The sequence below is a fragment of the Trachypithecus francoisi genome, unplaced genomic scaffold (assembly GCF_009764315.1).
Source record: "Trachypithecus francoisi isolate TF-2019V2 unplaced genomic scaffold, Tfra_2.0 Lachesis_group20, whole genome shotgun sequence".
Classification (NCBI taxonomy): domain Eukaryota; kingdom Metazoa; phylum Chordata; class Mammalia; order Primates; family Cercopithecidae; genus Trachypithecus; species Trachypithecus francoisi.
The window spans coordinates 17242023-17265472 of record NW_022681466.1 but is presented as its reverse complement, the minus strand read 5'-3'; the positions used below and the strand labels follow the sequence as shown (position 1 = coordinate 17265472).

At 52.5% G+C, this 23450-nt stretch overlaps 2 protein-coding genes across 2 annotated transcripts; one reads left to right on the top strand and one right to left on the bottom strand.

Moving 5' to 3' along the window:
• The first annotated feature begins 4016 nt into the window (after positions 1-4016).
• IFI35 (interferon induced protein 35) lies at positions 4017-12577 on the top strand. Its single transcript, XM_033182873.1, has 7 exons — positions 4017-4257; positions 10126-10242; positions 11167-11314; positions 11388-11494; positions 11597-11783; positions 11900-12006; positions 12230-12577. The coding sequence occupies exons 1-7, from the start codon at positions 4237-4239 to the stop codon at positions 12419-12421; spliced, it is 879 nt and encodes a 292-aa protein (XP_033038764.1). The 5' UTR covers positions 4017-4236; the 3' UTR covers positions 12422-12577.
• Positions 12578-12725: 148 nt separating this feature from the next.
• On the bottom strand, positions 12726-22768 carry VAT1 (vesicle amine transport 1). The gene is made up of 6 exons (XM_033182872.1): positions 22257-22768; positions 18289-18496; positions 17733-17903; positions 17539-17628; positions 14424-14665; positions 12726-14261 (listed from the first exon to the last, which is right to left on the bottom strand). The coding sequence occupies exons 1-6, from the start codon at positions 22665-22667 to the stop codon at positions 14178-14180; spliced, it is 1206 nt and encodes a 401-aa protein (XP_033038763.1). The 5' UTR covers positions 22668-22768; the 3' UTR covers positions 12726-14177.
• Between the last annotated feature and the right edge of the window lie 682 nt (positions 22769-23450).

The following is a 23450-nucleotide window of genomic DNA, read 5'->3' as shown; positions in this document are numbered from 1 at the left end:
ATTGAGAACCGCTAACCTGAAATTCTCAAACCTTAGCACAGATAGAGATCACCTGGATGGTTTGTTAAGCCACAGATTGCTGAAATCCTGCCCTCAGACCCATCCAGTAGGTCTGAGTTACTAGTAAGTTTTCAGATGACGCTGGTACTGGTGTAGATGAGATGGGCACCACCCTGGAGAGCTGCTCCTGGTGGTAACGACGGATGCCAATGGTGAAACCCTGAGCCTAGAGCTGCTGTTTAATAGGACAAGGGAGTGCTCCTCAAATGGCCTGGCTGGCGGAGACTTGAAGAAAGTGATGAAAGGGGCTTGGGCATTGGGCTGTGCCGCTACTGTGCACTACTGTGTTTGTGCAGGAGAGATCTGTGGCTCTTAGGATCTGGCATTTTACCTCACAATGGACTGCAGCTAGCCATGTTGCATGGATGAAATAGGTGTTCCATCTGAACTGGTTCTGTCACTAGAGGGAACCAAGATTCAAACAGGCCAGTTTGCCAAGGTACCACACTTGCACTTGGGAACCGGAGGGGGCAGGGGGGCGGGAAGGGGCCCAAAGTAGGATTGGTGAGTAACTGGAAAAAACCTTGGGCTAGGTTATTTATTAGGAAACTTTTTTGAGAGGGAGTTTTGCTCTGACCCACCAAATCTGGAGTGAGGTGGTGCCAAATCTGCTTACTGCAACCTCTGCCCACCCTGGCTTCAAGCGACTCTCCTGCCTCAGCCTCCCAAATAACTGGGACTACAGGAGTGTGCCACCACACCCAGCTAATTTTTGAATTTTTAGAAGAGACAGGGTTTCACTATGTTGGCCAGAATGATCTTGAACCCCTGATCTCATGATCTGCCCGCCTCAGCCTCCCAAAGTGCTGGGATTACAGGTGTGAGCCACCACATCCAGCAGGAAACTTTTTTTTTTTTTTTTTTTCCGAGACGGAGTCTGGCTCTGTAGCCCAGGCTGGAGTGCGGTGGCCGGATCTCAGCTCACTGCAAGCTCCGCCTCCCGGGTTTACGCCATTCTCCTGCCTCCGCCTCCCGAGTAGCTGGGACTACAGGCGCCCGCAACCTCGCCCGGCTAGTTTTTTGTATTCTTTAGTAGAGACGGGGTTTCACCGTATTAGCCAGGGTGGTCTCGATCTCCTGACCTTGTGATCCGCCCGTCTCGGCCTCCCAAAGTGCTGGGATTACAGGCTTGAGCCACCGCGCCCGGCCGTTTTTTTTTTTTTTTTTTTTTTTGAGACGGAGTCTCGCTCTGTCGCCCAGGCTGGAGTGCAGTGGCTGGATCTCAGCTCACTGCAAGCTCCGCCTCCCGGGTTTACACCATTCTCTGGCCTCAGCCTCCCAAGTAGCTGGGACTACAGGCGCCCGCCACCTCGCCCAGCTAGTTTTTTTTTTTTTTTTTTTTTTTTTTAAGTAGAGATGGGGTTTCACCGTGTTACCCAGGATGGTCTCGATCTCCTGACCTCGTGATTCACCCGTCTCGGCCTCCCAAAGTGCTGGGATTACAGGCTTGAGCCACTGCGCCCGGCCCGGAAACTTTTTAACTTGAATCTTCTCATACTTAAGTATTAAGGCATCTCTATTGAGACAGACTCCTATTAAGTAGCTTGCCTACTCAGCGTCAAACCCTAAGTTTAAATACTATTCCTACCAGGTTTGGATCCATGCTTCTCCGATTCCTAGCCCTGTGACGTTGGGCATGTTTCTAATGCTCTGTGCCTCAATTTTCTAAATCTGTAAAGTGAAGAAAATAGAACCAACTTATTGGCACTGATTTGAAGAGTTAATTCACATAGAGCACAAGGGTGTTGGCCACGTAACAGCTCTCGGTGCTGGGCAGCCTTTTTTTTTTTTGAGACGGAGTCTGGCTCTGTGGCCCAGGCTGGAGTGCAGTGGCGCGATCTCAGCTCACTGCAAGCTCCATCTCCTGGGTTCACGCCGTTCTCCTGCTTCACCCTCCCGAGTAGCTGGGACTACAGGTGCCTGCCACCGTGCCCGGCTAATTTTTTTTTTTTTTTTTTTAGTAGAGACAGGGATTCACCGTGTTAGCCAGGATGGTCTCCATCTCCTGACCTCGTGATCCGCCTGTCTTGGCCTCCCAAAGTGCTGGGATTACAGGCGTGAGCCATTGTGCCCGGCGGTGCTGGGCACTCTTAGCAGTTTTCTGATTTTTTTTTTTTTTTTTTTTGAGACAAGAGTCTTGCCCTGTCACCAGACTGGAGTACAGTGGCACAATCTCAACTCACTGCAACTTCCGCCTCCCAGGTTCAAGCGATTCCCCCATTTCAGCCTCCCGAGTAGCTGAGATTACAGGTCTGTGCCAACATGCCGGGCTAATTTTTGTATTTTTAGTAGAGACAGGGTTTCACCATGTTGGTCAGGCTGGTCTCCAACTCCTGACCTCAAGTAATCCACCCGCCTCAGCTTCCCAAAGTGCTGGGATTACAGGCATGAGCCACCGCACCCAGCCTTCTTTTTTTTTTTTTTTTTTTTTTTGAGACGGAGTCTTGCTCTGCCGCCCAGGCTGGAGTGCAGTGGCCGGATCTCTGCTCACTGCAAGCTCCGCCTCCCGGGTTCACGCCATTCTCCTGCCTCAGCCTCCCGAGTAGCTGGGACTACAGGCGCCCGCCACCTCGCCCGGCTAGTTTTTTTGTATTTTTTTTTTTTTATTTTTTTTGTATTTTTTTTTTGAGACGGAGTCTGGCTCTGTCGCCCAGGCTGGAGTGCGGTGGCCGGATCTCAGCTCACTGCAAGCTCCGCCTCCTGGGTTCACGCCATTCTCCTGCCTCTGCCTCCCAAGTAGCTGGGACTACAGGCGCCCGCCTCGTCGCCCAGCTAGTTTTTTGTATTCTTTAGTAGAGACGGGGTTTCACCGTATTAGCCAGGATGGTCTCGATCTCCTGACCTTGTGATCCACCTGTCTCGGCCTCCCAAAGTGCTGGGATTACAGGCTTGAGCCACCGCGCCCGGCCATTTTTTTGTATTTTTTAGTAGAGACGGGGTTTCACTGTGTTAGCCAGGATGGTCTCGATCTCCTGACCTCGTGATCCGCCCGTCTCGGCCTCCCAAAGTGCTGGGATTACAGGCTTGAGCCACCGCGCCCGGCCAGCCTTCTTTTTTTTAAGAGACAAGGTTCACTGGGTTGCCCAGGCTGGCCTCGAACTCCTGGACTCAAGCAGTCCTCCTGCCTCAACCTGCTAGAACTATAGGAACGTGTGGGCCCAGCTGCTGGGATTGGCACTTTTTTTTTTTCAGTCGGAATCTTGCTCTGTCGCCCAGGCTGGAGTGCAATGGCGTGATCCGGCCTGGCTAATTTTTTGTATTTTAGTAGAGACGGGTTTTCACCATGGTGGCCAGGGTGGTCTCATGATCCACCCGCCTCGACCTCCCAAAGTGCTGGGATTACAGGCGTGAGCCACTGGGCCTAGCAGTTTTGTGAACTTGAACTATGGGCTTTATCTATCGTGATTGTGTTTCTCGTTCATTCAGCAATTATTACTTTATTTTTCGAGGTGGAGTTTCACTCTTGTCACCCAGGCTGGAGTGAAACAGCGCTATCTCGGCTCAGTGCAACCTCTGCCTCCCGGGTTCCAGCTATTCTGCCTCGGCCTCACAAGTAGCTGGGATTATAGGACTGCACCACCACGCCCGGCTAATTTTTGTATTTTTTTAGTAAAGATGGGGTTTCACCATGTTGGCCAGGCTGGTCTCCTGACCTCAGGTGATCTGCCTGTCTGGGCCTCCCAGAGTGCTGGGATTACAGGTGTAAGCCACCGCGCCCAGCTCATTCAACTATTATTTTATCAATGTAGATGTGCCCAGCATTATTCTAGGCTCTAGGGAAATAATCCATTGAAAAAGCAGGGTCTACCAATGCGCTTGTCCGAGATTGCTGGGAATGGTTGACTGGGTCCAGTTTGCGGTTGCTGTGAGGTGGCTTTCCTTGAGGCACCATGGCTGAGTGAAGTCGACTTTGATGACCAAGAAGGCTCCTCCTAGGGGTGGGGAGGCCTCGGCAGGGGGCGGCATGTGAGCGCCAGAGGGCAGGGATTTCACGGAAATGAAAGTGGAAGCAAACAGCCTGCGAGCACAACCTCCTGAGGTGTTCGGGTCGTGCTGGGGCTGGGAGAGACCAAAGCCCTTCGGGGGGGCGGGTACAAACAAGAGTTAAGTTGTGGTGGATTCTGCCAGTGTGCCCAGCTCTGAGGCCTCAGCTCTTGCCAAACAGACCCGAGACGCATGTCAGCCTCGCTGAATGCCGTAAGTGAGGAGGAGGGAGTTGGGAAGTGGGGAAACAGGAACAATCCTCTTGGCTAGGAACCCACAGATATCTCACGGCCTGGCAGCCAAGCCTCTCCCTGCCCATCTCAGACCTGCTGAAGGGCTGGGGAGAAGCACAGGGCTGGGATTGCCTCTGCCTTGTGGAGTTGGTTCCCTAACCTATTGCCTCAGACAGGAGGAGCTCATTAAATCCTGTGTGTGTGCACTTCTCTGGAGAGAGAATCTGTAGTTTCCATCAGATACTCAAAGGGTTCTGTGACCAAAATAACAATTGTTTTAGGCCAGGAGTGGTGTCTCACACCTGTCATCCTAGCACTTTGGGAGGCCTGGGCAATACAGTGAAACTCCGTCTCTACCAAAATACAAAAATTAGCTGGGTGTGGCGCTGTGCGCCTGTAATCCCAGCTACGTGGGAGGCTGAGACAGGAGAATCACTTGAACCTGGGAGGCGGAGGTTGCAGTGAGCCAAGATTGTGCCACTGCACTCCAGCCTGGGTGACAGAGCGAGAGTGTCTCAAAAAAAAAAGAAAGAAACTAAAGGAATTAGGCTGGGTGCAGTGGCTCACGCCTATAATCCCAGCCAGCACTTTGGGAGGCCGAGGCGGTTGGATCACTTGAGGTTAGGAGTACGAGACCAGCCTGGCCAACATAGCAAAACCCCATCTCTACTAAAAATACAAAAATTAGCCAGGCATGGTGGCACACACCTGTAATCCCAGCTATTTGGGAGACTGAGGCGGGAGAATTGCTTGAACCTGGGAGGCAGAGGTTGCAGTGAGCTGAGATTATACCACTATGCTCCACTCTGGGCAACAGAGGGAGACTGTCTCTCTCTCTCTCTCACACACACACACACTATCTATCTATCTATCTATCTATCTATCTATCTATCTATCTATCTATCTATCATCTATCTATCTATCATAAGAATCACACTCGGTAATCCATAGATTGACACAGTAAAAACTTATCCCACTGCTTAACACCTACAGAGCATTCAATATGTGTTTCTTCTTGTTAATGTTATTATTGCCAACCTTTTCAGAACCCCAGTTCCCCAAGACAATCTTTTTTTTTTTTTTTGAGACGGAGTCTTGCTCCGTCACCCAGGCTGGAGTGCAGTGGCACGATCTCGGCTCACTGCAACCTCTGCCTCACGGGTTCAAGCGATTCTCCTGCCTCAGCCTCCCAAGTAGCTGGGACTACAGGCACGTTCCACCATGCCCGGCTGATTTTTTGTATTTTTAGTAGAGACGAGGTTTCACCGTGTTAGCCAGGATGGTCTTGATCTCCTGACCTCATGATCTGCCTGCCTCAGCCTCCCAAAGTGCTGGGATTACAGTTGTAAGTCACCATGCCTGGTCTTTTCTTTTCTTTTTTTTTTTTTTTTTTTTTTTGAGACAGAGTCTCACTCTTTCACCCAGGCTGGACTGCAGTGGCACAATGTCAGCTCACTGCAAGCTCCATCTCCCGGGTTCATGCCATTCTCCTGCCTCAGCCTCTCTGAGTAGCTGGGACTACAGGTGCCTGCCACCACGCCCGGCTAATTTTTTTGTATTTTTAGTAGAGACAGGGTTTCACCATGGTCTCAATCTCCTGACCTTGTGATCTGCCTGCCTCAGCCTCCCAAAGTGCTGGGATTACAGGTGTGAGCCACCATGCCCGGCCTTTTCTTTTTTCTTTTTTTTTTTTTTGAGATGGAGTTTTACTCTTGTTGCCCAGGCTGAAGTGCAATAGCATGATCTTGGCTCACTGCAACGTCCACCTACCAGATTCAAGTGATTCTCTTGCCTCAGCCTCCCCAGTAGCTGGGATTACAGGCCCACGCCACCATGGCTGGCTAATTTTTTGTATTTTTTTAGAGACAGGGTTTCACCATGTTGACCAGGCTGGTCTCAAACTCCTGACCTCATGTGATCCGCCTGCCTTAGCCTCCCAAAATGCTGGGATTACAGACTTGAACCACAGCACTCGGCTTTATATACGTTAAATTGAGCCATCTTGGCTGGGCGTGGTGGCTCAAGCCTGTAATCCCAGCACTTTGGGAGGCCAAGATGGGCGGATCACGAGGTCAGGAGATCAAGACCATCCTGGCTAACATGGTGAAACCCTGTCTCTACTAAAAACTACAAAAAACTAGCCGGGCGAGGTGGCAGGCGCCTGTAGTCCCAGCTACTCGGGAGGCTGAGGCAGGAGAATGGCGTGAGCCCGGGAGGCGGAGCTTGCAGTGAGCTGAGATCCGGCCACTGCACTCCAGCCTGGGTGACAGAGCGAGACTCCGTCTCAAAAAAAAAAAATAAAAAATAAAAAATTGAGCTGTCTTTTTCAAATAAAAATCCAGATTTTTTGTTTTTTGTTTTTTGAGACAAGATTTCACTCTTTTTTCCAGGTTGCAGTGCAGTGGCTCAATCCTGGCCCACTCACTGCAGTCACCTCCACCTCTAGGGATCAACAGATCCTTCCATCTCAGCCTCCTGAGTAGCTGGGACTACAGGCATGTGCCACCATACCTGGCTAATTTTTAGATATTTTGTAGAGGTAGAGTTTTATTGTGTTGTCTAGGCTGGTCTCAGACTCCTGGGCTCAAGCGATCTGACTTCCTCCGCCTCCCACAGTGCTGGGATTACAGGCGTCTGCCACCACGCCCCGCCCAAATTTTTTATTTCAATTAAAAAGGGGAAGATTAGGGGGCCAAGGTCCGTGGCTCATGCCTGTAATCCGAGCACTTTGGGAGGCTGAGGTGGGGAGTTTGGGACCAGCCTGGCCAACATGGTGAAATCCCATCTCTAGTAAAAACAAAAAATTAGAGCCGGGCACAGTGGCTCACTCCTGTAATCCCAGCACTTTGGGAGGCTGCAGTGGGCAGATCACAAGGTCAAGAGATTGAGACCATCCTGGCCAACATGGTGAAACCCCATCTCTACTAAAAATACAAAAATTATCTGGGCATGGTGGTGTGTGCCTGTAATCCCAGCTACGCGGGAGGCTGAGGCAGGAGAATCACTTGAACCCATGAGTCAGAGGTCCCAGTGAGCCAAGATGGTGCCACTGCACTCCAGCCTGATGATAGAGTGAGACTCCATCTCAAAAAAATAAATAAATAAAAAATAAAAAATTAGCTAGGCATGGTGGCAGGTGCCTGTAATCCCATCTACTTGGGATGCTGAGGCAGGAAAATCTGATGAACCCAGGAGGCAGAGTTTGCAGCGAGTCGAGATTGTGCCACTGCACTCCAGCCTAGGCAACAGAATGAGACTCCATCTCAGAAAAGAAAAAAAAAAAAAAAATAGCTGGCATGATGGCACACACCTGTAGTCCTAGCTACTCAGGAGGCTGAGATGAGAGGATCGATTGATTCCAGGAGGTCGAGGTTGCAGTGAGCCATAATCGAGCAATTGCACTCCAGCCTGGGTGGCATTGAGACTTTGTCTCAAAAAACAAAAAGGCCGGGCGCGGTGGCTCAAGCCTGTAATCCCAGCACTTTGGGAGGCCGAAACGGGCGGATCACGAGGTCAGGAGATCGAGACACCACCCTGGCTAACATGGTGAAACCCCGTCTCTACTAAAAATACAAAAAACTAGCCGGGCGAAGTGGCGGCGCCTGTAGTCCCAGCTACTCGGGAGGCTGAGGCAGGAGAATGGCGTGAACCCGGGAGGCGGAGCTTGCAGTGAGCTGAGATCTGGCCACTGCACTCCAGCCTGGGTGACAGAGCGAGACTCCATCTCAAAAAAAAAAAAAAAAGAATAAAGAAAAAAAAAAATATGGATAGATTTGCTGTGGGGGAAAACTTGGTTATGGCTAGAAGAGGTTTACTTTAGCAGGGACATGCTCTTCCCAGTGCGTCAGAGTCCCCACCACTCTCTGTCATCCTACATGGCTCTATTAACTCATTGATGTTATCTAACTGGCCCTTAAAGGCACTGTGTTAGCACTCTCTGATTTACAGAAATATGAATAACTTAGGGTCTTTTTCACTATTCATAAACCAGCACAATTTGGTCAAGCTCTAGTTTTCTGCTAAAACTAGACCAAACTCACAATGAATTTATTTGGTGCCCTCTGTAATGTGCTCCTTTACCATCATTCATTCACTTCATTTCTTCATTCAACACACTTTTACTGGACACATATTTTGTGCTGGAGATCTTGCTGGACACTGGGAATACAGAGATGGTCAGGACAGAGCCCTATCTTTCCAAAAGACCTCATGCTTCTCTGAACCGAACTTACTTATCAGGATTCCTAACCACAGGGTGAACTCTGCTCTATTCCACAGACAAAGGTGCATTTATTGGTGTCCCTGGTGCCACTTCCCTGCCTATGATATCAGCTCTCTCTCTGGACCCATTCCAGATCACATCCAGCCCAAAAGGCTACTTGTTGTACAGTGGAAAGTGTAGCAGTCCAGGGACAAGCTAGAATTGATGGGTAAACTACCTCTCCACTCTGGGCTTCATTTCTTCACTGTAAAGCACAGGTTAGCAGGGTGGGCGCTGGAGTCAGACAGCCTAGGGCCAAATGACTTTGGGCAAGTCATTTAACCTCTCTAAGCTTTAATTTCCTCATCTATAAAATAAGGATTGACTGGGCATGGTGGCTTACACCTGTAATCCTAGCACGTTAGGAGGCTGAGGTGGGCAGATCATCTGAGGCCAGGATTTGAGACCAGCCTGGCCAACATGGTGAAAACCTGTTTCTACTAAAAATACAAAAAGTAGCCGGGCATGGTGGTGGGTGCCTGTAATCCCAGTTACTTGGGAGGCTGAGGCAGGAGAATTGCTTGAACCCAAGAAGTGGAGGCTGCAGTGAGTTGAGATCATGCCACTACACTCCAGCCTGGGAAACAGAGCAAGACTCTGTCTCAAAAAAAAAAAAAGAAAGAAAGAAAGAAAAAATTTAAAAATAAATCAATAAAATAAGGATCATAGGATATCTTTTTTTTTTTTTTTTTTTTTTTTTGAGACGGAGTCTTGCTCTGTCGCCTAGGCTGGAGTGCAGTGGCCGGATCTCAGCTCACTGCAAGCTCCGCCTCCCAGGTTTACGCCATTCTCCTGCCTCAGCCTCCCGAGTTGCTGGGACTACAGGCGCCCGCCACGTCGCCCGGCTAGTTTTGTGTATTTTTTAGTAGAGACGGGGTTTCACCGTGTTAGCCAGGATGGTCTCGATCTCCTGACCTCATGATCCACCCGTCTTGGCCTCCCAAAGTGCTGGGATTACAGGCTTGAGCCACCGCGCCCGGCCCATAGGATATCTATCTTATAGATACCCTGTTGTTCTAAGAATTGAATGAAATAATTCATCAGAAGGGCTTAACACAGCGCCTGGCGTATAGTAAGTACTTAGTAAAAGTTAACAGTGTTACTGTATGACATTTTGCAACTTGTCTCCCCTTCTCTTGGAGGTGTCCCTAATTGGGTTAACCCCTTTGGGATTGTCCCTCTTCCAAACTCTGGCTGCCCTTCACAGTCAGTCATGTGATCATGTACTATCTTGAGCACTGTTTGGCAGGTCTGAGGGCTGTACCCTTAATCTTCCACTGTCTGTGGCAGTGCCCAGCACTTCCTAGCAGGAGCTCAGTGTTTGTTGAACTCTAGATCTGTGGTCATGAACAAGTCATGGACGCTGCAAAGGCTCCTGCCCTTTCAAGAGCAGCTGAGATGAGGCCAGCCAAGCCCTGGGTGGAGGGGGCCAAGACCAGCCCAGGGCAGCACAAAGGGGTTGGGTTGTTCTTGAGCTTAGCATCAACTCTGCTTCTGGAGAGTCCAGAATAGGCCCCAATTCCCCTGGGCTTGTTGATTCTCTGAAAGGACAGGTGGAAGTCTCGTTGTTTCCTTCTGTTCCAAAAGGCCCTCCACGCCCTTCAGGAGGAGCAGGCCAGACTCAAGATGAGGCTGCAGGAGCTGCAGGAGCTGCAGGAGCTGCAGCAGCTGAGAAAGGAGCTCGGGGACTCCCCCAAAGACAAGGTAAGGTGAGAGACCTGGTGTTGTCTAGTAAAAACGAGCTGGTGAGGCCGGGCGCAGTAGCTCACACCTGTAATCCCAGCACTTTGGTAGGCCGAAGTGGGCTGATCACCTGAGGTCAGGAGTTTGAGACCAGCCTGGCCAACATAGTGAAATCCCATCTCTACCAAAAATACAAAAATTAGCTGGGCATGGTGGCGTGTGCCTGTAATCCCAGCTACTCAGGAGGCTAAGGCAGAAGAATCGTTTGAACCCAGGAAACGGAGGCTGTAGTGAGCTGAGACTGCACCACTGCACTCCAGCCTGCGTGACAGAGCAAGCCACCGGGCATGGTGGCTCATGCTTGTAATCCCAGCACTTTGGGAAGCTGAGGCTGGTGGATCACCTGAGGTCAGGAGTTTGAGAACAGCCTGGCCAACAGGGTGAAACCCCGTCTCTACTAAAAATACAAAAATTAGCCGGGTTTTGTGGTTCATGCCTATAATCCCAGCTACTTGTGAGGCTGAGGCAGAACTGCTTGAACCTGGGAGGTGGGGGTTGCAGTGAGCCAAGATCATCATGCCACTACACTCCAGCTGGGTGACAGAGTGAGACTCCCTTTAAAACAAACAAACAAACATACACACACAAAAAAGAGCTGGGGAGTTCTCAGTTTTATTCCTGGCTCTGCTACCTCTTTGCTATGTGACCTCCAGTATGTTACTTGAACATCTGTAAAGTAGAGCTACCCACCTCCCAGGACAAATTAAGATGTTGTATGTAAATGGCCTGGTATGGACCAGACCTGCATTCATCTACTCATTTATCCAGCTTTTCTTTCAGTAAATGTATTTATCTCCGGCACTCAGCATCAATGGAATGGAACTGGAGATGCCTTCCTCCTAGGTGGGAGTGAGGAACACTCCTACTCCCCTCCCCTACTTCCAGGTCCCATTTTCAGTGCCGGAGATCCCCCTGGTGTTCCGAGGACACACGCAGCAGGACAGGGAAGTGCCTAAGTCTTTAGTTTCCAATTTGCGGATCCACTGCCCTCTGCTTGAGGGCTCTGCTCTGATCACCTTTGATGACCCCAAAGGTGAGCTCATGGGGAGCCTCAGGAGGGAGGTGGGAAGGATTCCCAGTACTGACCCTGTTTCCCCACCACCCAGTGGCTGAGCAGGTGCTGCAACAAAAGGAGCACACGATCAACATGGAGGAGTGCCGGCTGCGGATGCAGGCCCAGCCCTTGGAGCTGCCCATGGTCACCACCATCCAGGTGACAGAATGACAGAATCCTGGGGCATGAAAAAGGTGCCATGCACCTGGGCATGGGAAAGTGGAGCTGTGTCTGGGACCACCCCTTGCTGTCTCCCCCTAGGTGTCCAGCCAGTTGAGTGGCCAGAGGGTGTTGGTCAGTGGATTTCCTGCCAGTCTCAGGCTGAGTGAGGAGGAGCTGCTGGACAAGCTTGAGATCTTCTTTGGCAAGACTAGGAACGGAGGTGGCGATGTGGAGGTTCGGGAGCTGCTGCAAGGGAGTGTCATGCTGGGGTTTGCTACGGATGGAGGTGAGGGTCATGCAGACCTCCTGCAGGGGAGATGAGGGTACAGGGTGTGGAAGATTAAGGTACAGGGAGAGGAGAGGGCTTGATGCTAAAGGTCCACCCCTCCTTGTTCCCCACAGTGGCCCAGCGCCTGTGCCGGATTGGCCAGTTCAGAGTGCCACTGGGTGGACAGCAGGTCCCTCTGAGAGTCTCTCCCTATGTGAATGGGGAGATCCAGAATGTTGAGGTAAGCGGGAGGGGTGGAGAACAGGGGCTGGGCTGGGTAACCTGTCTGTCCGCCAGGAACTTGCCCAGTGAAAGATCAGAGGCCCCAAACCCCACTGACCTACCCACGACCAGCCTCTCCAGGCCTCCTGACCTCATACCCCCATGGGGCACTGCCTGCCCTACCCCCAGCCCCTAGCCCCTTTCTCCCATGAGCCTTTGCGATCTCCTGGCTCCTTTTCCAGATCAGGTTGCAGCCAGTTCCCCGCTCAGTGCTGGTGCTCAACATTCCTGATATCTTGGACGGCCCAGAGCTGCATGACGTCCTGGAGGTCCACTTCCAGAAGCCCACCCGTGGGGGTGGGGAGATAGAGGCCCTGACAGTCGTATCCCAAGGACAGCAGGGCCTAGCAGTCTTCACCTCTGAGTCAGGGTAGGGGCCTCCCCTTCTCATTCTCCCCACCCCACGGCCAAGGCTCTCACACGGGGCTGGGCTTGGGTGCCCATGTAGGAGGTCTTTATGTTCACCAACAGGGAGGGATCACACATTGTGAAACACTTTGCCTGGAACAGTAAAAAGAGCCTGCACTCCATGATGTTCTTCCTCATTTCACTCATGAAAGGAAACGTGATTCGGGCATGTAAAGAGGTGGGGGCTGGAAGAAGCCGGATCTTCTGCTGGCAGCGCCGGCCTTCCAGAAGCTCACCTTCCCTCCACTCTCAGAGGCAACAAGCAGGACCTAGGGTTTGGCTTTTTATTGACACAAACACAAAGGCAGCTGTGGTAATGGGGTGGTGGGGTACACAAAAGCAGAAATCGCACTTCACACATTTAGGCCTCATTTAGACAATGAGGACGCTGAGCCTGTCCCTCCACCTCCCATTGCAACAGTTGGGGCGATAACCCTCCCTAATTCTAGCTCAGTGAGTAGAGGGAGTGACCTCCCTACCCAGGAAGTCCCCATTTTGGTCACAGTGGCCCAGGTCCTGACCATCCCGCTCTGTATTCCCCTGTTCCATCTCCCCACCCATGTAAACAAAGTTGTGGGCTGAGTTTGATAAGCTGCAGCTCTGCTTTGAGAAGGCAGTGGGGCCTCCCCTAAGTGCAAGGGGAATGTGCTTGGATTTTTACTTTGGTCCCAGAACAAGAAACAGACAGAACAGCCTTGCAGAGCTCTGGCTGGTAAATGCCACACGTATCTGCAAGGCTGAGGAAACTTCCCCGCCTTTCTCCTCAACCATCATAGAGACAGGACATGGCACAGACCACGATGAGGGCACCAGTTTTTGCCCTGCTCCCCCAGGAGGCTCGGGACTGCCCCACCCAATGGCACATACACAGATTTTTGGCAGTGTTGTGGGACTGGGTAGGAGCGAAACCCCAGCTCCACCAGAACAAGGAAGGCACTGGGGAGTACAGGGGAGGAGAAGGAGGTGGGAGACAGGATCCTCCCTCCCCGCCGCCACACACACACAAGCACAGGTTTTCATTGCTAAGGCACTGAGAACAAATCCAGAGAACTCAGTGAAGGGTGGGGGCTCTGTATCGCTCCCAGAGTTGTGACCTAGGGGAGTAGGTCTGATTTCCGCCCTGTTGGAAGAGGCAGCCTTGGTTAAGAATGGCAGAAAACCTGGAGATGGAAGAAGCCCAATTGTGCTTACGATGTTGGGGACAGAGGAGGAGATTGGGAACTGGTCAAGCCCAGAGGTGGGCACTGGTCGGCCCAGGCTGAAGGGACACTAGGGAGAGACAGGTACCTGCTGGACTCACAGAGATTGGCCCCATATCCTGAGCTGACATTTCAATTCTTTGGGGAGGTGGTGGGGCAGGGACCGGAGGGAAGATGAAGCAGAGGTGAAAGCACACGGAACACAACGGAGGGGACTGGCTAACCTTGGCACAAAAGCAGCACAGCAGGCCCGGGGAAAGGGCGGGGGCAGGAAGCAGCCGGCCTCCCTCTGACCCTCCCTGTCCCCTTGGCAGGGCCCAGACATCCAAATGGTCACTTCCCAATCTCTTCAGAGGTCAGGAAGCGGGGAGGGGCAGGGGAGAGCGGTCATCACCACAGAGACCTTCGGGGGAGGGAGGGCAGAGCATTATGACAGAGGCTGAAATGCAAGTCTGGTGGCCAACAGAACGCAGCTTCCCAACTTCTCCCTTTGCTGGTCTCTAGGGTCTCACAACCACTCGCTCTAGTTCTCCTTCTCTGGCCCTGGAACCAGGAGGACCTTGCCCACATTCTTCTTCTCCTGCATCTGTTTCATGGCATCGGCCACCTGGGGAGGAAGGAAAGATGAGGCTCCCAGTGCTATCCAGCCTCCATCCAACAAGAGCCAGTGCGATGCAGGCAGCCCTCCTCTTCCCCAGGAATCTGCCCCTTGGGACCCCAGCCTTCATGAGTCCTATCCAAGCCCTCCCTGCAAAGTCCTCAGATTCACCTTCTCGAAAGGCCAGACTGAGTCAACGTGGGGCTTGATGTGGCCCTGGTTGTACAAAGCCAGGAGGCGGGTCACCACACCAGTGACCAGTTCCACTTCACCATCCAGGTAGCCCAGGTGGAAGCCACATACAGCCCGGTTAGCCTGCAGCAGCTGCAGAGCTGTCACGCTGAATTGATTCCACCATGTCCGGGCCAGGGCCATCAGGTTCCGTTTGGGGCCCGTCAGCAGGTTGGCCATTCCTGAAGGACAAGGTGACATGGCCTGTGAACACCCCAGGCACATCCCTGTGTGCCTGCATCTGTACTTTCTGTTCCCTGTGATCCCCTTGCAATTCTCCACACCAGTGCCAGGGGGTGATTGGATAATTCTCAAACTGCTGGTTACCAGGCCCAAACCAACCGTGGCTGACTTAAAATTGCTCCAGGGGCTGGGTGCTGTGGTTCACACCTGTAATCCCAGCACTCTGGGAAGCCAAGGTGGGAGGATCATTTGAGGTCAGGAGTTCAAGACCAGCCTGCCCAACATGGTGAAACCTTGTCTCTACTAAAAAATACCTTGTCTGTACTAAAAAATACAAAAATTAGCCAGGTGTTGGCTGGGCGCGGTGGCTCACGCCTGTAATCCTAGCACTTTGGGAGGCCAAGGTGGGTGGATCACCTCACGTCAGGGGTTCGAGATCAGCCTGACCAACATGGAGAAACCCCGTCTCTACTAAAAATACAAAATTAGCTGGGCATGGTGGTACATGCCTGTAATCCCAGCTACTCAGGAAGGCTGAGGCAGGAGAATCGCTTGAATCCAGGAGGCGGAGGTTGCAGTGAGCCAAGATCGCGCCATTGCACCCCAGCCTGGGTAAAATGAGCGAAACTCCGTCTCAAAAAAAAAAAACAGACTGGGCACGGTGGCTCAAGCCTGTAATCCCAGCACTTTGGGAGGCCGAGACGGGCGGATCACGAGGTCAGGAGATCGAGAGCATCCTGGCTAACACAGTGAAACCCCGTCTCTACTAAAAAATACAAAAAAAAAAAAAAAAAACTAGCCGGGCGAGGTGGCAGGCGCCTGTAGTCCCAGCTACTCGGGAGGCTGAGGCAGAAGAATGGCGTAAGCCCAGGAGGTGGAGCTTGCAGTGAGCTGAGATCCAGCCACTGCACTCCAGCCTGGGCGACAGAGCCAGACTCCGTCTCAAAAAATAAATAAATAAATAAATAAAAATAAATAAATACATAAAACAAACAAAAAAACCGTAACAATACAAAAATTAGGCCGGGTGCGGTGGCTCAAGCCTGTAATCCCAGCACTTTGGGAGGCAGAGACGGGCGGATCACGAGGTCAGGAGATCGAGACCATCCTGGCTAACATGGTGAAACCCCGTCTCTACTAAAAAAAATACAAAAACCTAGCCCAGCGAGGTGGCGGGCGCCTGTAGTCCCAGCTACTCGGGAGGCTGAGGCAGGAGAATGGCCTAAAACCCGGGAGGTGGAGCTTGCAGTGAGCTGAGATCCGGCCACTGCACTCCAGCCTGGGCCACGGAGCCATACTCCGTCTCAAAAAAAAAAAAAAAACAAAAATTAGCCAGGCATGGTGGCGCGTGCCTGCAGTCCCAGCTACTTGGGAGGCTGAGGCAGAAGAATCAGTTGAATTCGGGAGGTAGAGGTTGCAGTGAGCTGAGATCGTGTCACTGCACTCCAGCCTGGGTGACAGAGCCAGACTCTGTCTCAAGAAAAACAAAAAAAAAGCCAGGCATGGAGATGGGCACCTATAATTCCAGCTACTCAGGAGCCTGAGGCAGAACTGCTTGAACCAGGGAGGTGGATGCTACAGAGAGCCGAGGTTGTGCCACTGCCCTCCAGGATGGGTGACAGAGTGATACTCTGTCTCAAAAAAAAAAAAAAAATTGCTCTAATCTTTATGTATTTGTTTGTTTGTTCCTTTGTTTGAGTCAGGGTCTCGCTCTGTTGCCCAGGCTGGAGTACAGTGCCACCACACCTGGCTAATTTTTGTATTTTTTCTAGAGATGAGGTTACGCCATGTTGCCCAGGCTGGTCTCGAATTTCTAGGCTGAAGCCATCCGCCTGTCCTGGCCTTCCAAAGTGCTGGGATTACAGGCATGAGCCACCATGCCTGGCTTATTTTGTTGTATGAAATATTTTTTTAAATGAAAATGCACCTTGCTTAAGACACTCAAGGAGGTAGGACAGAAAGAAGGCAGGCTGGTTGTTCAAGAATAATCCCTAGGCCAGGCGCGGTGGCTCAAGCCTGTAATCCCAGCACTTTGGGAGGCGGAGACGGGTGGATCACGAGGTCAGGAGATCGAGACCATCCTGGCTAACACGGTGAAACCCCGTCTCTACTAAAAATACAAAAAGCTAGCCGGGCGAGGTGGCGGGCGCCTGTAGTCCCAGCTACTCGGGAGGCTGAGGCAGGAGAATGGCGTGAACCCGGGAGGCGGAGCTTGCAGTGAGCTGAGATCCGGCCACTGCACTCCAGCCTGGGAGACAGAGCCAGACTCCGTCTCAAAAAAAAAAAAAAAAAAAAAAAAAAAAAAGAATAATCCCTAAACAAGAACACAGAATTTGGCCAGCTGTGGTGGCTCACGCCTATAATCCCAGCACTCTGGGAGGCTGAGGCAGCTGTACCACCTGAGGTCAGCAGTTCAAGACCAGCCTGGCCAACATGGTGAAACCCCGCCTCTACTAAAAATAAAAAAATTAGTTGGGCATGGTGGCGGGCACCTGTAATCCCAGCTACTCGGGAGGGTGAGGCAGGAGAATCACTTGAATCCAGGAGGCGGAGGTTGCAGTGAGCCAAGATCGTGCCACTGTACTCCAGCCTGGGGGCCAAGAGCAAAACTCCGTCTCAAAAAAAAAAAAAAAAAAAAAATGTAGAATTTACTATGACTCATATGAAAAGTTGTGACAGAGAATGAAAAGAGCTGGCACCCAGAAGTCAGCAATCTGAATGCAACATACAGGACCATTCCTAACCCTGATTGTCTACAGAGCACCAGAGTCCCTACCCCTCTTCATTCAAAAGCCCTGGGCCCTATATTCCACCCCTTAGACCCTCCCTCCTGCCCTCACATGCTCTCTCCATGCCTGGCCCACTAACTTACCATAGGTGACGACTTTGCCCATGGGTTTCAGGAGGTTGTAGCCCTTGGCAGTATCTGACCCGCCCAGAGGGTCCATGACGATGTCCACTCCTGTCATAGAATGGGGAACCCAAGAACAACATTAGGATCCACAGATCTGGAGCTCCCCTCCCTGTCCTGTGCCTCCCTACCCCCTCCCATATTCTGCCCCCAACCTTTAGGGGAAATCTTCTTGATCTCATCCACATAGTCAGTCGTGTGATAGTCGATGGGATGTGTGACTCCATTCTCCTTCAGTGCCTCGTGCTTGCCGGCCGAGGCCGTTCCGAACACTGTCACATTCTCCACCGTACGGCACAGCTGCACGGCAGCCATTCCCACACCCCCTGCAGCAAGACACCCATAAGCAGGGGATATGGAGTCGCCCTGGCTACCAACCACTCCATTCTAGCCTGCCAAGGACTCAGCCCATCACCTTCATTTTGCCTAGGCTTGTTTTAGGGCCATGTGTAATTTCCATGACTGAGAAGTGGTGGGGAGGGTAGCTAGAGAGGTGGGGGTGTGGGATGAGAGCACGTTGCTAAGGATAGCACACCAGACTAGACCTGGTGCCTGAATGTTACCACGGCAACTACACAGCAGAGGCCTCTGGGCACCACAGGCCAAGGCAGTCTGGTGTTGCCATGGCAACAACCCAGACAGGCTGCAGGGAAGGGGCCTGGAAGGAAATCTGGGTGGGGTAAGGAGTGATAAAGTGAGGGGACCCGTCACCTGCAGCCATGTGTACCAAGACGCTGTGGCCAGGCCGTAGGTTGCCGAAGTCAAAGAGGACCATGTAGGCTGTAATGTAATTGACGAGCAAAGCAGCAGCTTCCTCAAAGGTCATGGCCTCAGGCATCAGGAAGGTCTGGACCGAGGGCACAGTCACCTCTTCCTGCCACATCCCTGACCGGTTCAACACCATCACCCGGTCTCCTGCCTTGAAGAAGAGAAGAGTATCATTCAGTTGCCTGGGCGCGGTGGCTCACGCCTGTAATCCCAGCACTTTGGGAGGCCGAGGTGGGCGAATCACGAGGTTAGGAGTTCGAGACAAGCCTGGCCAACATGGTGAAACCCTATCTCTACTAAAAATACAAAAAATTAGCTGGGCGTAGTGGTGGGCGCCTGTAATCCCAGCTACTTGGGAGGCTGAGGCAGGAGAATTGCTTGAACCCAGGAGGCGGAGATTACAGTGAGCTGAGATCGTGCCACTGCACTCCAGCCTGGGCGACAGAGTGAGACTCTGTCTCAAAAAAAAAAAAAAAAAAAAGAAGAGTAACTTTCACTCACGTATTCATTCATTCACCCACAGGCTATTTACTGATTTTGCCCTAGGTACAAGGCCCCCTTCTTCCAAATGAAGTAGCAGGAGAAGCAGCAATAGTCATGGTAATAATAATAACAACATCATCAACAAAAACAACCTACCTTTACTGTGCTGACTGAGGGCCAAGCCTGATTTCAAGTCCTTTATATATAATGCTTAATTAATCCTTACATCATTTCTTTGAGGCAGATACTATCCTTTTTTTTTTCTTTTTCTTTTTTTTTTTTTTTGAGACGGAGTCTCACTCTGTCCACCTGGCTGGAGTGCAGTGGGGTGATCTCGGCTCACTGCAAGCTCCGCCTCCTGGGTTCACGCCATTCTCCTGCCTCAGCCTCCCTAGTAGCTGGGACTACAGGCGCCCGCCACCGCGCCCGGCTAATTTTTTGTATTTTTAGTAGAGACGGGGTTTCACCGTGGTCTCGATCTCCTGACCTTGTGATCCGCCCGCCTCGGCCTCCCAAAGTGCTGGGATTACAGGCGTGAGCCACCGCACCCGGCCTGGCAGATACTATCCTTATCATCATCTTACAGATCTTACATGTCACTATTGTGTAAGATCCCTGAATGCAAGAAGCTTACAGTTAGGGCAGCATGAAGTATTGTGGAAGAGATCAAACTGCTGTGGTTACAAAAGTGGTCTCGACTGTTTACTGACTGTGTGACTTTGGGTGCATAAAAATTACTTAATCTTTTTGAGCTCCAGTTTTCTTATCTCTCAATTAGGGCAGTTATGAGGACCAAATGGAAAAAAAAATTTTAGCACAACGTCTGGCACATAATAAGCACTTAATAATGTTAGCTAATAATAATAATAATAATAATAATATAATAGCAGCAAGGAAGTCACACAAACAACCAAAAGAAGGCCATACCAAAGTGCAGGCAAAGTTCTCTGAGCGCTTACAGCAGGGTGTGATCACCTCGGGAGAAGTGTGTTTGAGCCAGCACTGGGAGCCCAGAAAACACTTTCGCTCAGAGATGGTGCAAGAGGGGCGACAGACAAGGAGGGCTACACAGGCCTACACAGCAGTAAAAGGCTTCCTCCCCACCCCCACGGGAGCCTCTGTGCAGGAGGGAAAGGGGGCAAAGATAACAGAACCTTTCTCTCCAGCTTAGCAAGTGGGTTCAAGGGAAGGGCAGGGAAAAGGAGGGAGCGTCAGGAGAAAAGACCTCTCTGCACTCTGAAGCGCATGAAGAGGGAGGTGTGGGTGCTGTTCTGGGACAATCCGGGTCTGTCTTGATCTCTGCCGGGAATGATGGGAAATCTGTATATTAACAAGAGTTAGGGTCCATGGGGAAGGGGGATGGAACTCCCACTTATGCCCTTTTTCATGTCCTCATGCTCCCACATTCCACTGAAGAGGAGAACTGAGGACATGCTGGGGTCTTTTCTTCCAAGTTCTGGCCTGAGATGAGGTCTGGAGAATGAGAACGGAAGCCCTCCACCCAGGGACTCAAGACTAGCAGATACAGAACAACCCAGGAGAGCTGCGAGGAGTGCCTTGGTCATTTGGGGTCAAGGCCAGTCCCAGATTTGACCCAGAACAAGTCTCACTTACCCTGGTTCATGCTAACCCTCAGGCCATCCACATCAGGGCCAAGACCCCTCCCCAGCCCAGACACCAGGAGGGAGGAGGAGGGAGAGAGACAGGGAAGGGCCCTCCCCGAAGAATCCAGGCTCTTACATCAGATTCTTGCCCTGGACAGGATATCCTGTATTTACCAGGCGGAAAGTGTGGGGAGGGGAGGTGAGGTGGGTGGCCTTCAGCAGTAACATGAACTACAACTACCCCCTAAAAATATTCCTCTTAGCGCCTGCTCAAGAGTGGGATCATTTAGAAGTCAGTTTGAGGGTGGGGCCAGAGCTGAATTCAGAGGAAAGACTTTAAGGAGAAGCTGTTTGCATACCCGATGAATCCAACAAACCTGGCTCCTCCGGAATCCAACAAACCTGGCTCCAGAATCCGGGGCTGGCAGGTCTGCAAGAGGCTACATCTGAGGGGCCTCTTTTTGAGGGGTCTGATTTAAAAAGAAACCCCTGGCCGGGCGCGGTGGCTCATGTCTGTAACCCCAGCACTTCGGGAGGCCAAGGTGGGCAGATCACCTGAGGTCAGGAGTTCGAGACCATCCTGACCAACATGGAGAAACCCATCTCTACTAAAAATACAAAATTAGCCAGGCGTGGTAGCACATGCCTGTAATCCCAGCTACTAGGGAGGCTGAGGCAGGAGAATCGCTTGAACCCGGGAGGCAGAGGTTGCGGTGAGCCGAGATCGCGCCATTGCACTCAACAAGTGCAATGGCAACAAGAGCGAAACTCCGTCTAAAAAAAAAAAAAAAGAAAGAAAAAGAACAAAAAAAGAAACCCCTAAACAAATGGAGTGCTGAGGCCTCATCCCAGGTCTCTCAAAAAGCTGATCATTTTGAGCTCTCCGGTGTCCAGGGTTGTGGCCGAGATTAATGATAAATGAGGAGAAACAAGCCTGCAGACTTGGCCAACCAGTTCAAGGCGCCACACCTCTCCGTTCCAGTCCAAACCCCTGGCACCGAGGTTTCTGAAGTGGGGGTCCTCTGCAGGAGGAAGGCAGAGGTGGGTCCCCCCTACACGCCCCGCCCCAGGCGTTCCCAAGGGCAGCCCCGGGTCGTGGCCCGATGGCTGAGTCACAGGAGGAGGAGATACTGCAGTCACGGGAGACACAGAGCCCAAGACAAAGATCGGGTGACCCAATCCCGCCTCCCCCACCCCAAAACCAGATCGGCGGTGTAAGCCTGGTGGCAGTGGGGGAGCAAGGCTCTCTCTTCTCCGTGACGGGCGTGTCTCGTCTCCTTGGCCTTGCTTTGGGAGGGGCCGCCTCACACCCCCACAGACCACGGGGCTGCATGTGACCAGGACTCTGGCACGGCCGCTGTGCCCCCGCCCAACCCCGGCGACATAGCCCAAGCTCCCTCGGGAAAAGGGGGTACTAACCGTCACTCACAGTCACAGACCACAATTACCCAGAGAGTGTTTGGTGGGCAAGGGTACAGGTGTGGTTTCAACGGGGGGGCGGGGGTGGGTGGGGACGGTGGTGTCGTTGTGCGCATGCGCATGGGCGCTTTATTGTTCCCCCCTACCCCCGACCAGCACAGCTTCTGGGCGGCGGCCACAACTAAAAAAGGTTGGGGAAGGGGCGATAATTCCGCCTCCCCTCCTCACATAAATGCCGTTCTCCAGGAGCCCCAAAACACAAGTTTCTTTGCTACGCTTTCCACGCTTGTGCACCCAGGTCCGCGCCAGTTTCTCCCGCCCTGCCACACCCCCGGCGCCCGCCCACTCGTGCCCCACTGCCCCGATGCCTGCGCAGCCCTGCCCTGCCCTACGCAACCCGCTCACCTTGCGGTCGCTGACTCCCTCGCCCACTGCGATCACTACGCCCGCGCCCTCCATGCCCGGAGTGACAGGCAGCGGCGGGAGCCTGTCGTACAGCCCCTGCCTGGCCATGAGGTCTGCGAAGTTGAGCCCGCAGGCCCGCACGCGCAGCGTCAGCTGGCCGGGCCCAGGGGCCGGGGGCGCGGCCGGCCGGCTCTGCAGCTTCACCTTGTCGTATCCTCCAAAGCCCGTGAGCACCAGGCAGCGCAGCGGCGGCGGCGAGGCGGCGGCTGCGGCCCCTTCGGAGGCCGCGGGCTGCTGAGAGTCGCTCGTTCTCTCGGTTTTCGCAGGCGGCGAAGAGGCGTCTTCCCCGGCCCCTGCCTCAGCGGCCGCCACCACAGTGGCCGCCTCGGCTACCTCTCTCTCGGCTGACATGGCTGGGACTCCCGACGAGAGCGTACAGCTGGACTGAGAGTGCACAGCTGGGGAAGGCGGGGCGCGTCGGGAAGAGCCGCGGCTGCAGGATCCAGCGGGAGGGGCGGGGCGCTGGGCGAGGCGGGGCCTCGCGCGCGGCCTTAAAGGGCCAGGGCCACAGTGGCGCAAGCTGGGAGAGCACGAAAATGGGCACCAGGAACGTCTGTGGTCTTGGGCTCGAGCAGACCGCGATTTATTTATTCATAGTAAACTTTATTCAAATTAAAAACTATTTTAAGGGATAGGCCTGGCGCGGTGGCTCACGCCTGTAATCCCAGCACTTTGGGAGGCCGAGGCGGGCAGATTACAAGGTCAGGAGATCATTGCGGGTGGATCATTTGAGGTCAGGAGTTCAAGACCGGCCTGGCCGACATGGTGAAATCCCCGTCTTTACTAAAAATACAGAAATTAGCCGGGCGGTAGTGGCGCGCGCCTGTAATCCTAGCTATTCGAGAGGCTGAGGCAGGAGAATCGCTTGAGCCTGGGAGGCGGAGGTTACGGTGAGCCGAAATAGCGCCACTACACTCCAGTCTGGACAACAAAGTGAGACCCTGTCTCAAAAAAAAAAAAAAAAAAAAAAGGCGCCGTGGCTCACACCTGTAATCCCAGCATTTTGGGAGGCCGAGGCGGGTGGATCCCCTGAAGTCAGGAGGAGTTCGAGACCAGCCTGACCAGTATGGTGAAACCCCGTCTCTACTAAAACTACAAAAATTAGCCAGGCATGATGGCAGGTGCCTATAGTCC

Excerpts from the sequence above, each read along its gene's own strand:
- IFI35 (XM_033182873.1), top strand. The coding sequence starts at position 4,237 with ATGTCAGCCTCGCTGAATGCC. Across the intron at positions 11,495-11,596 it reads CCATGGTCACCACCATCCAG|GTGTCCAGCCAGTTGAGTGG; the intron begins GTGACAGAATGA and ends GTCTCCCCCTAG. Across the intron at positions 12,007-12,229 it reads GGGAGATCCAGAATGTTGAG|ATCAGGTTGCAGCCAGTTCC; the intron begins GTAAGCGGGAGG and ends CTCCTTTTCCAG.
- VAT1 (XM_033182872.1), bottom strand. The coding sequence starts at position 22,667 with ATGTCAGCCGAGAGAGAGGTAGCCGAGGCGGCCACTGTGGTGGCGGCC. Across the intron at positions 18,497-22,256 it reads AGGGAGTCAGCGACCGCAAG|GCAGGAGACCGGGTGATGGT; the intron begins GTGAGCGGGTTG and ends CTCTTCTTCAAG. Across the intron at positions 14,262-14,423 it reads CAGTCTGGCCTTTCGAGAAG|GTGGCCGATGCCATGAAACA; the intron begins GTGAATCTGAGG and ends CTTCCTCCCCAG.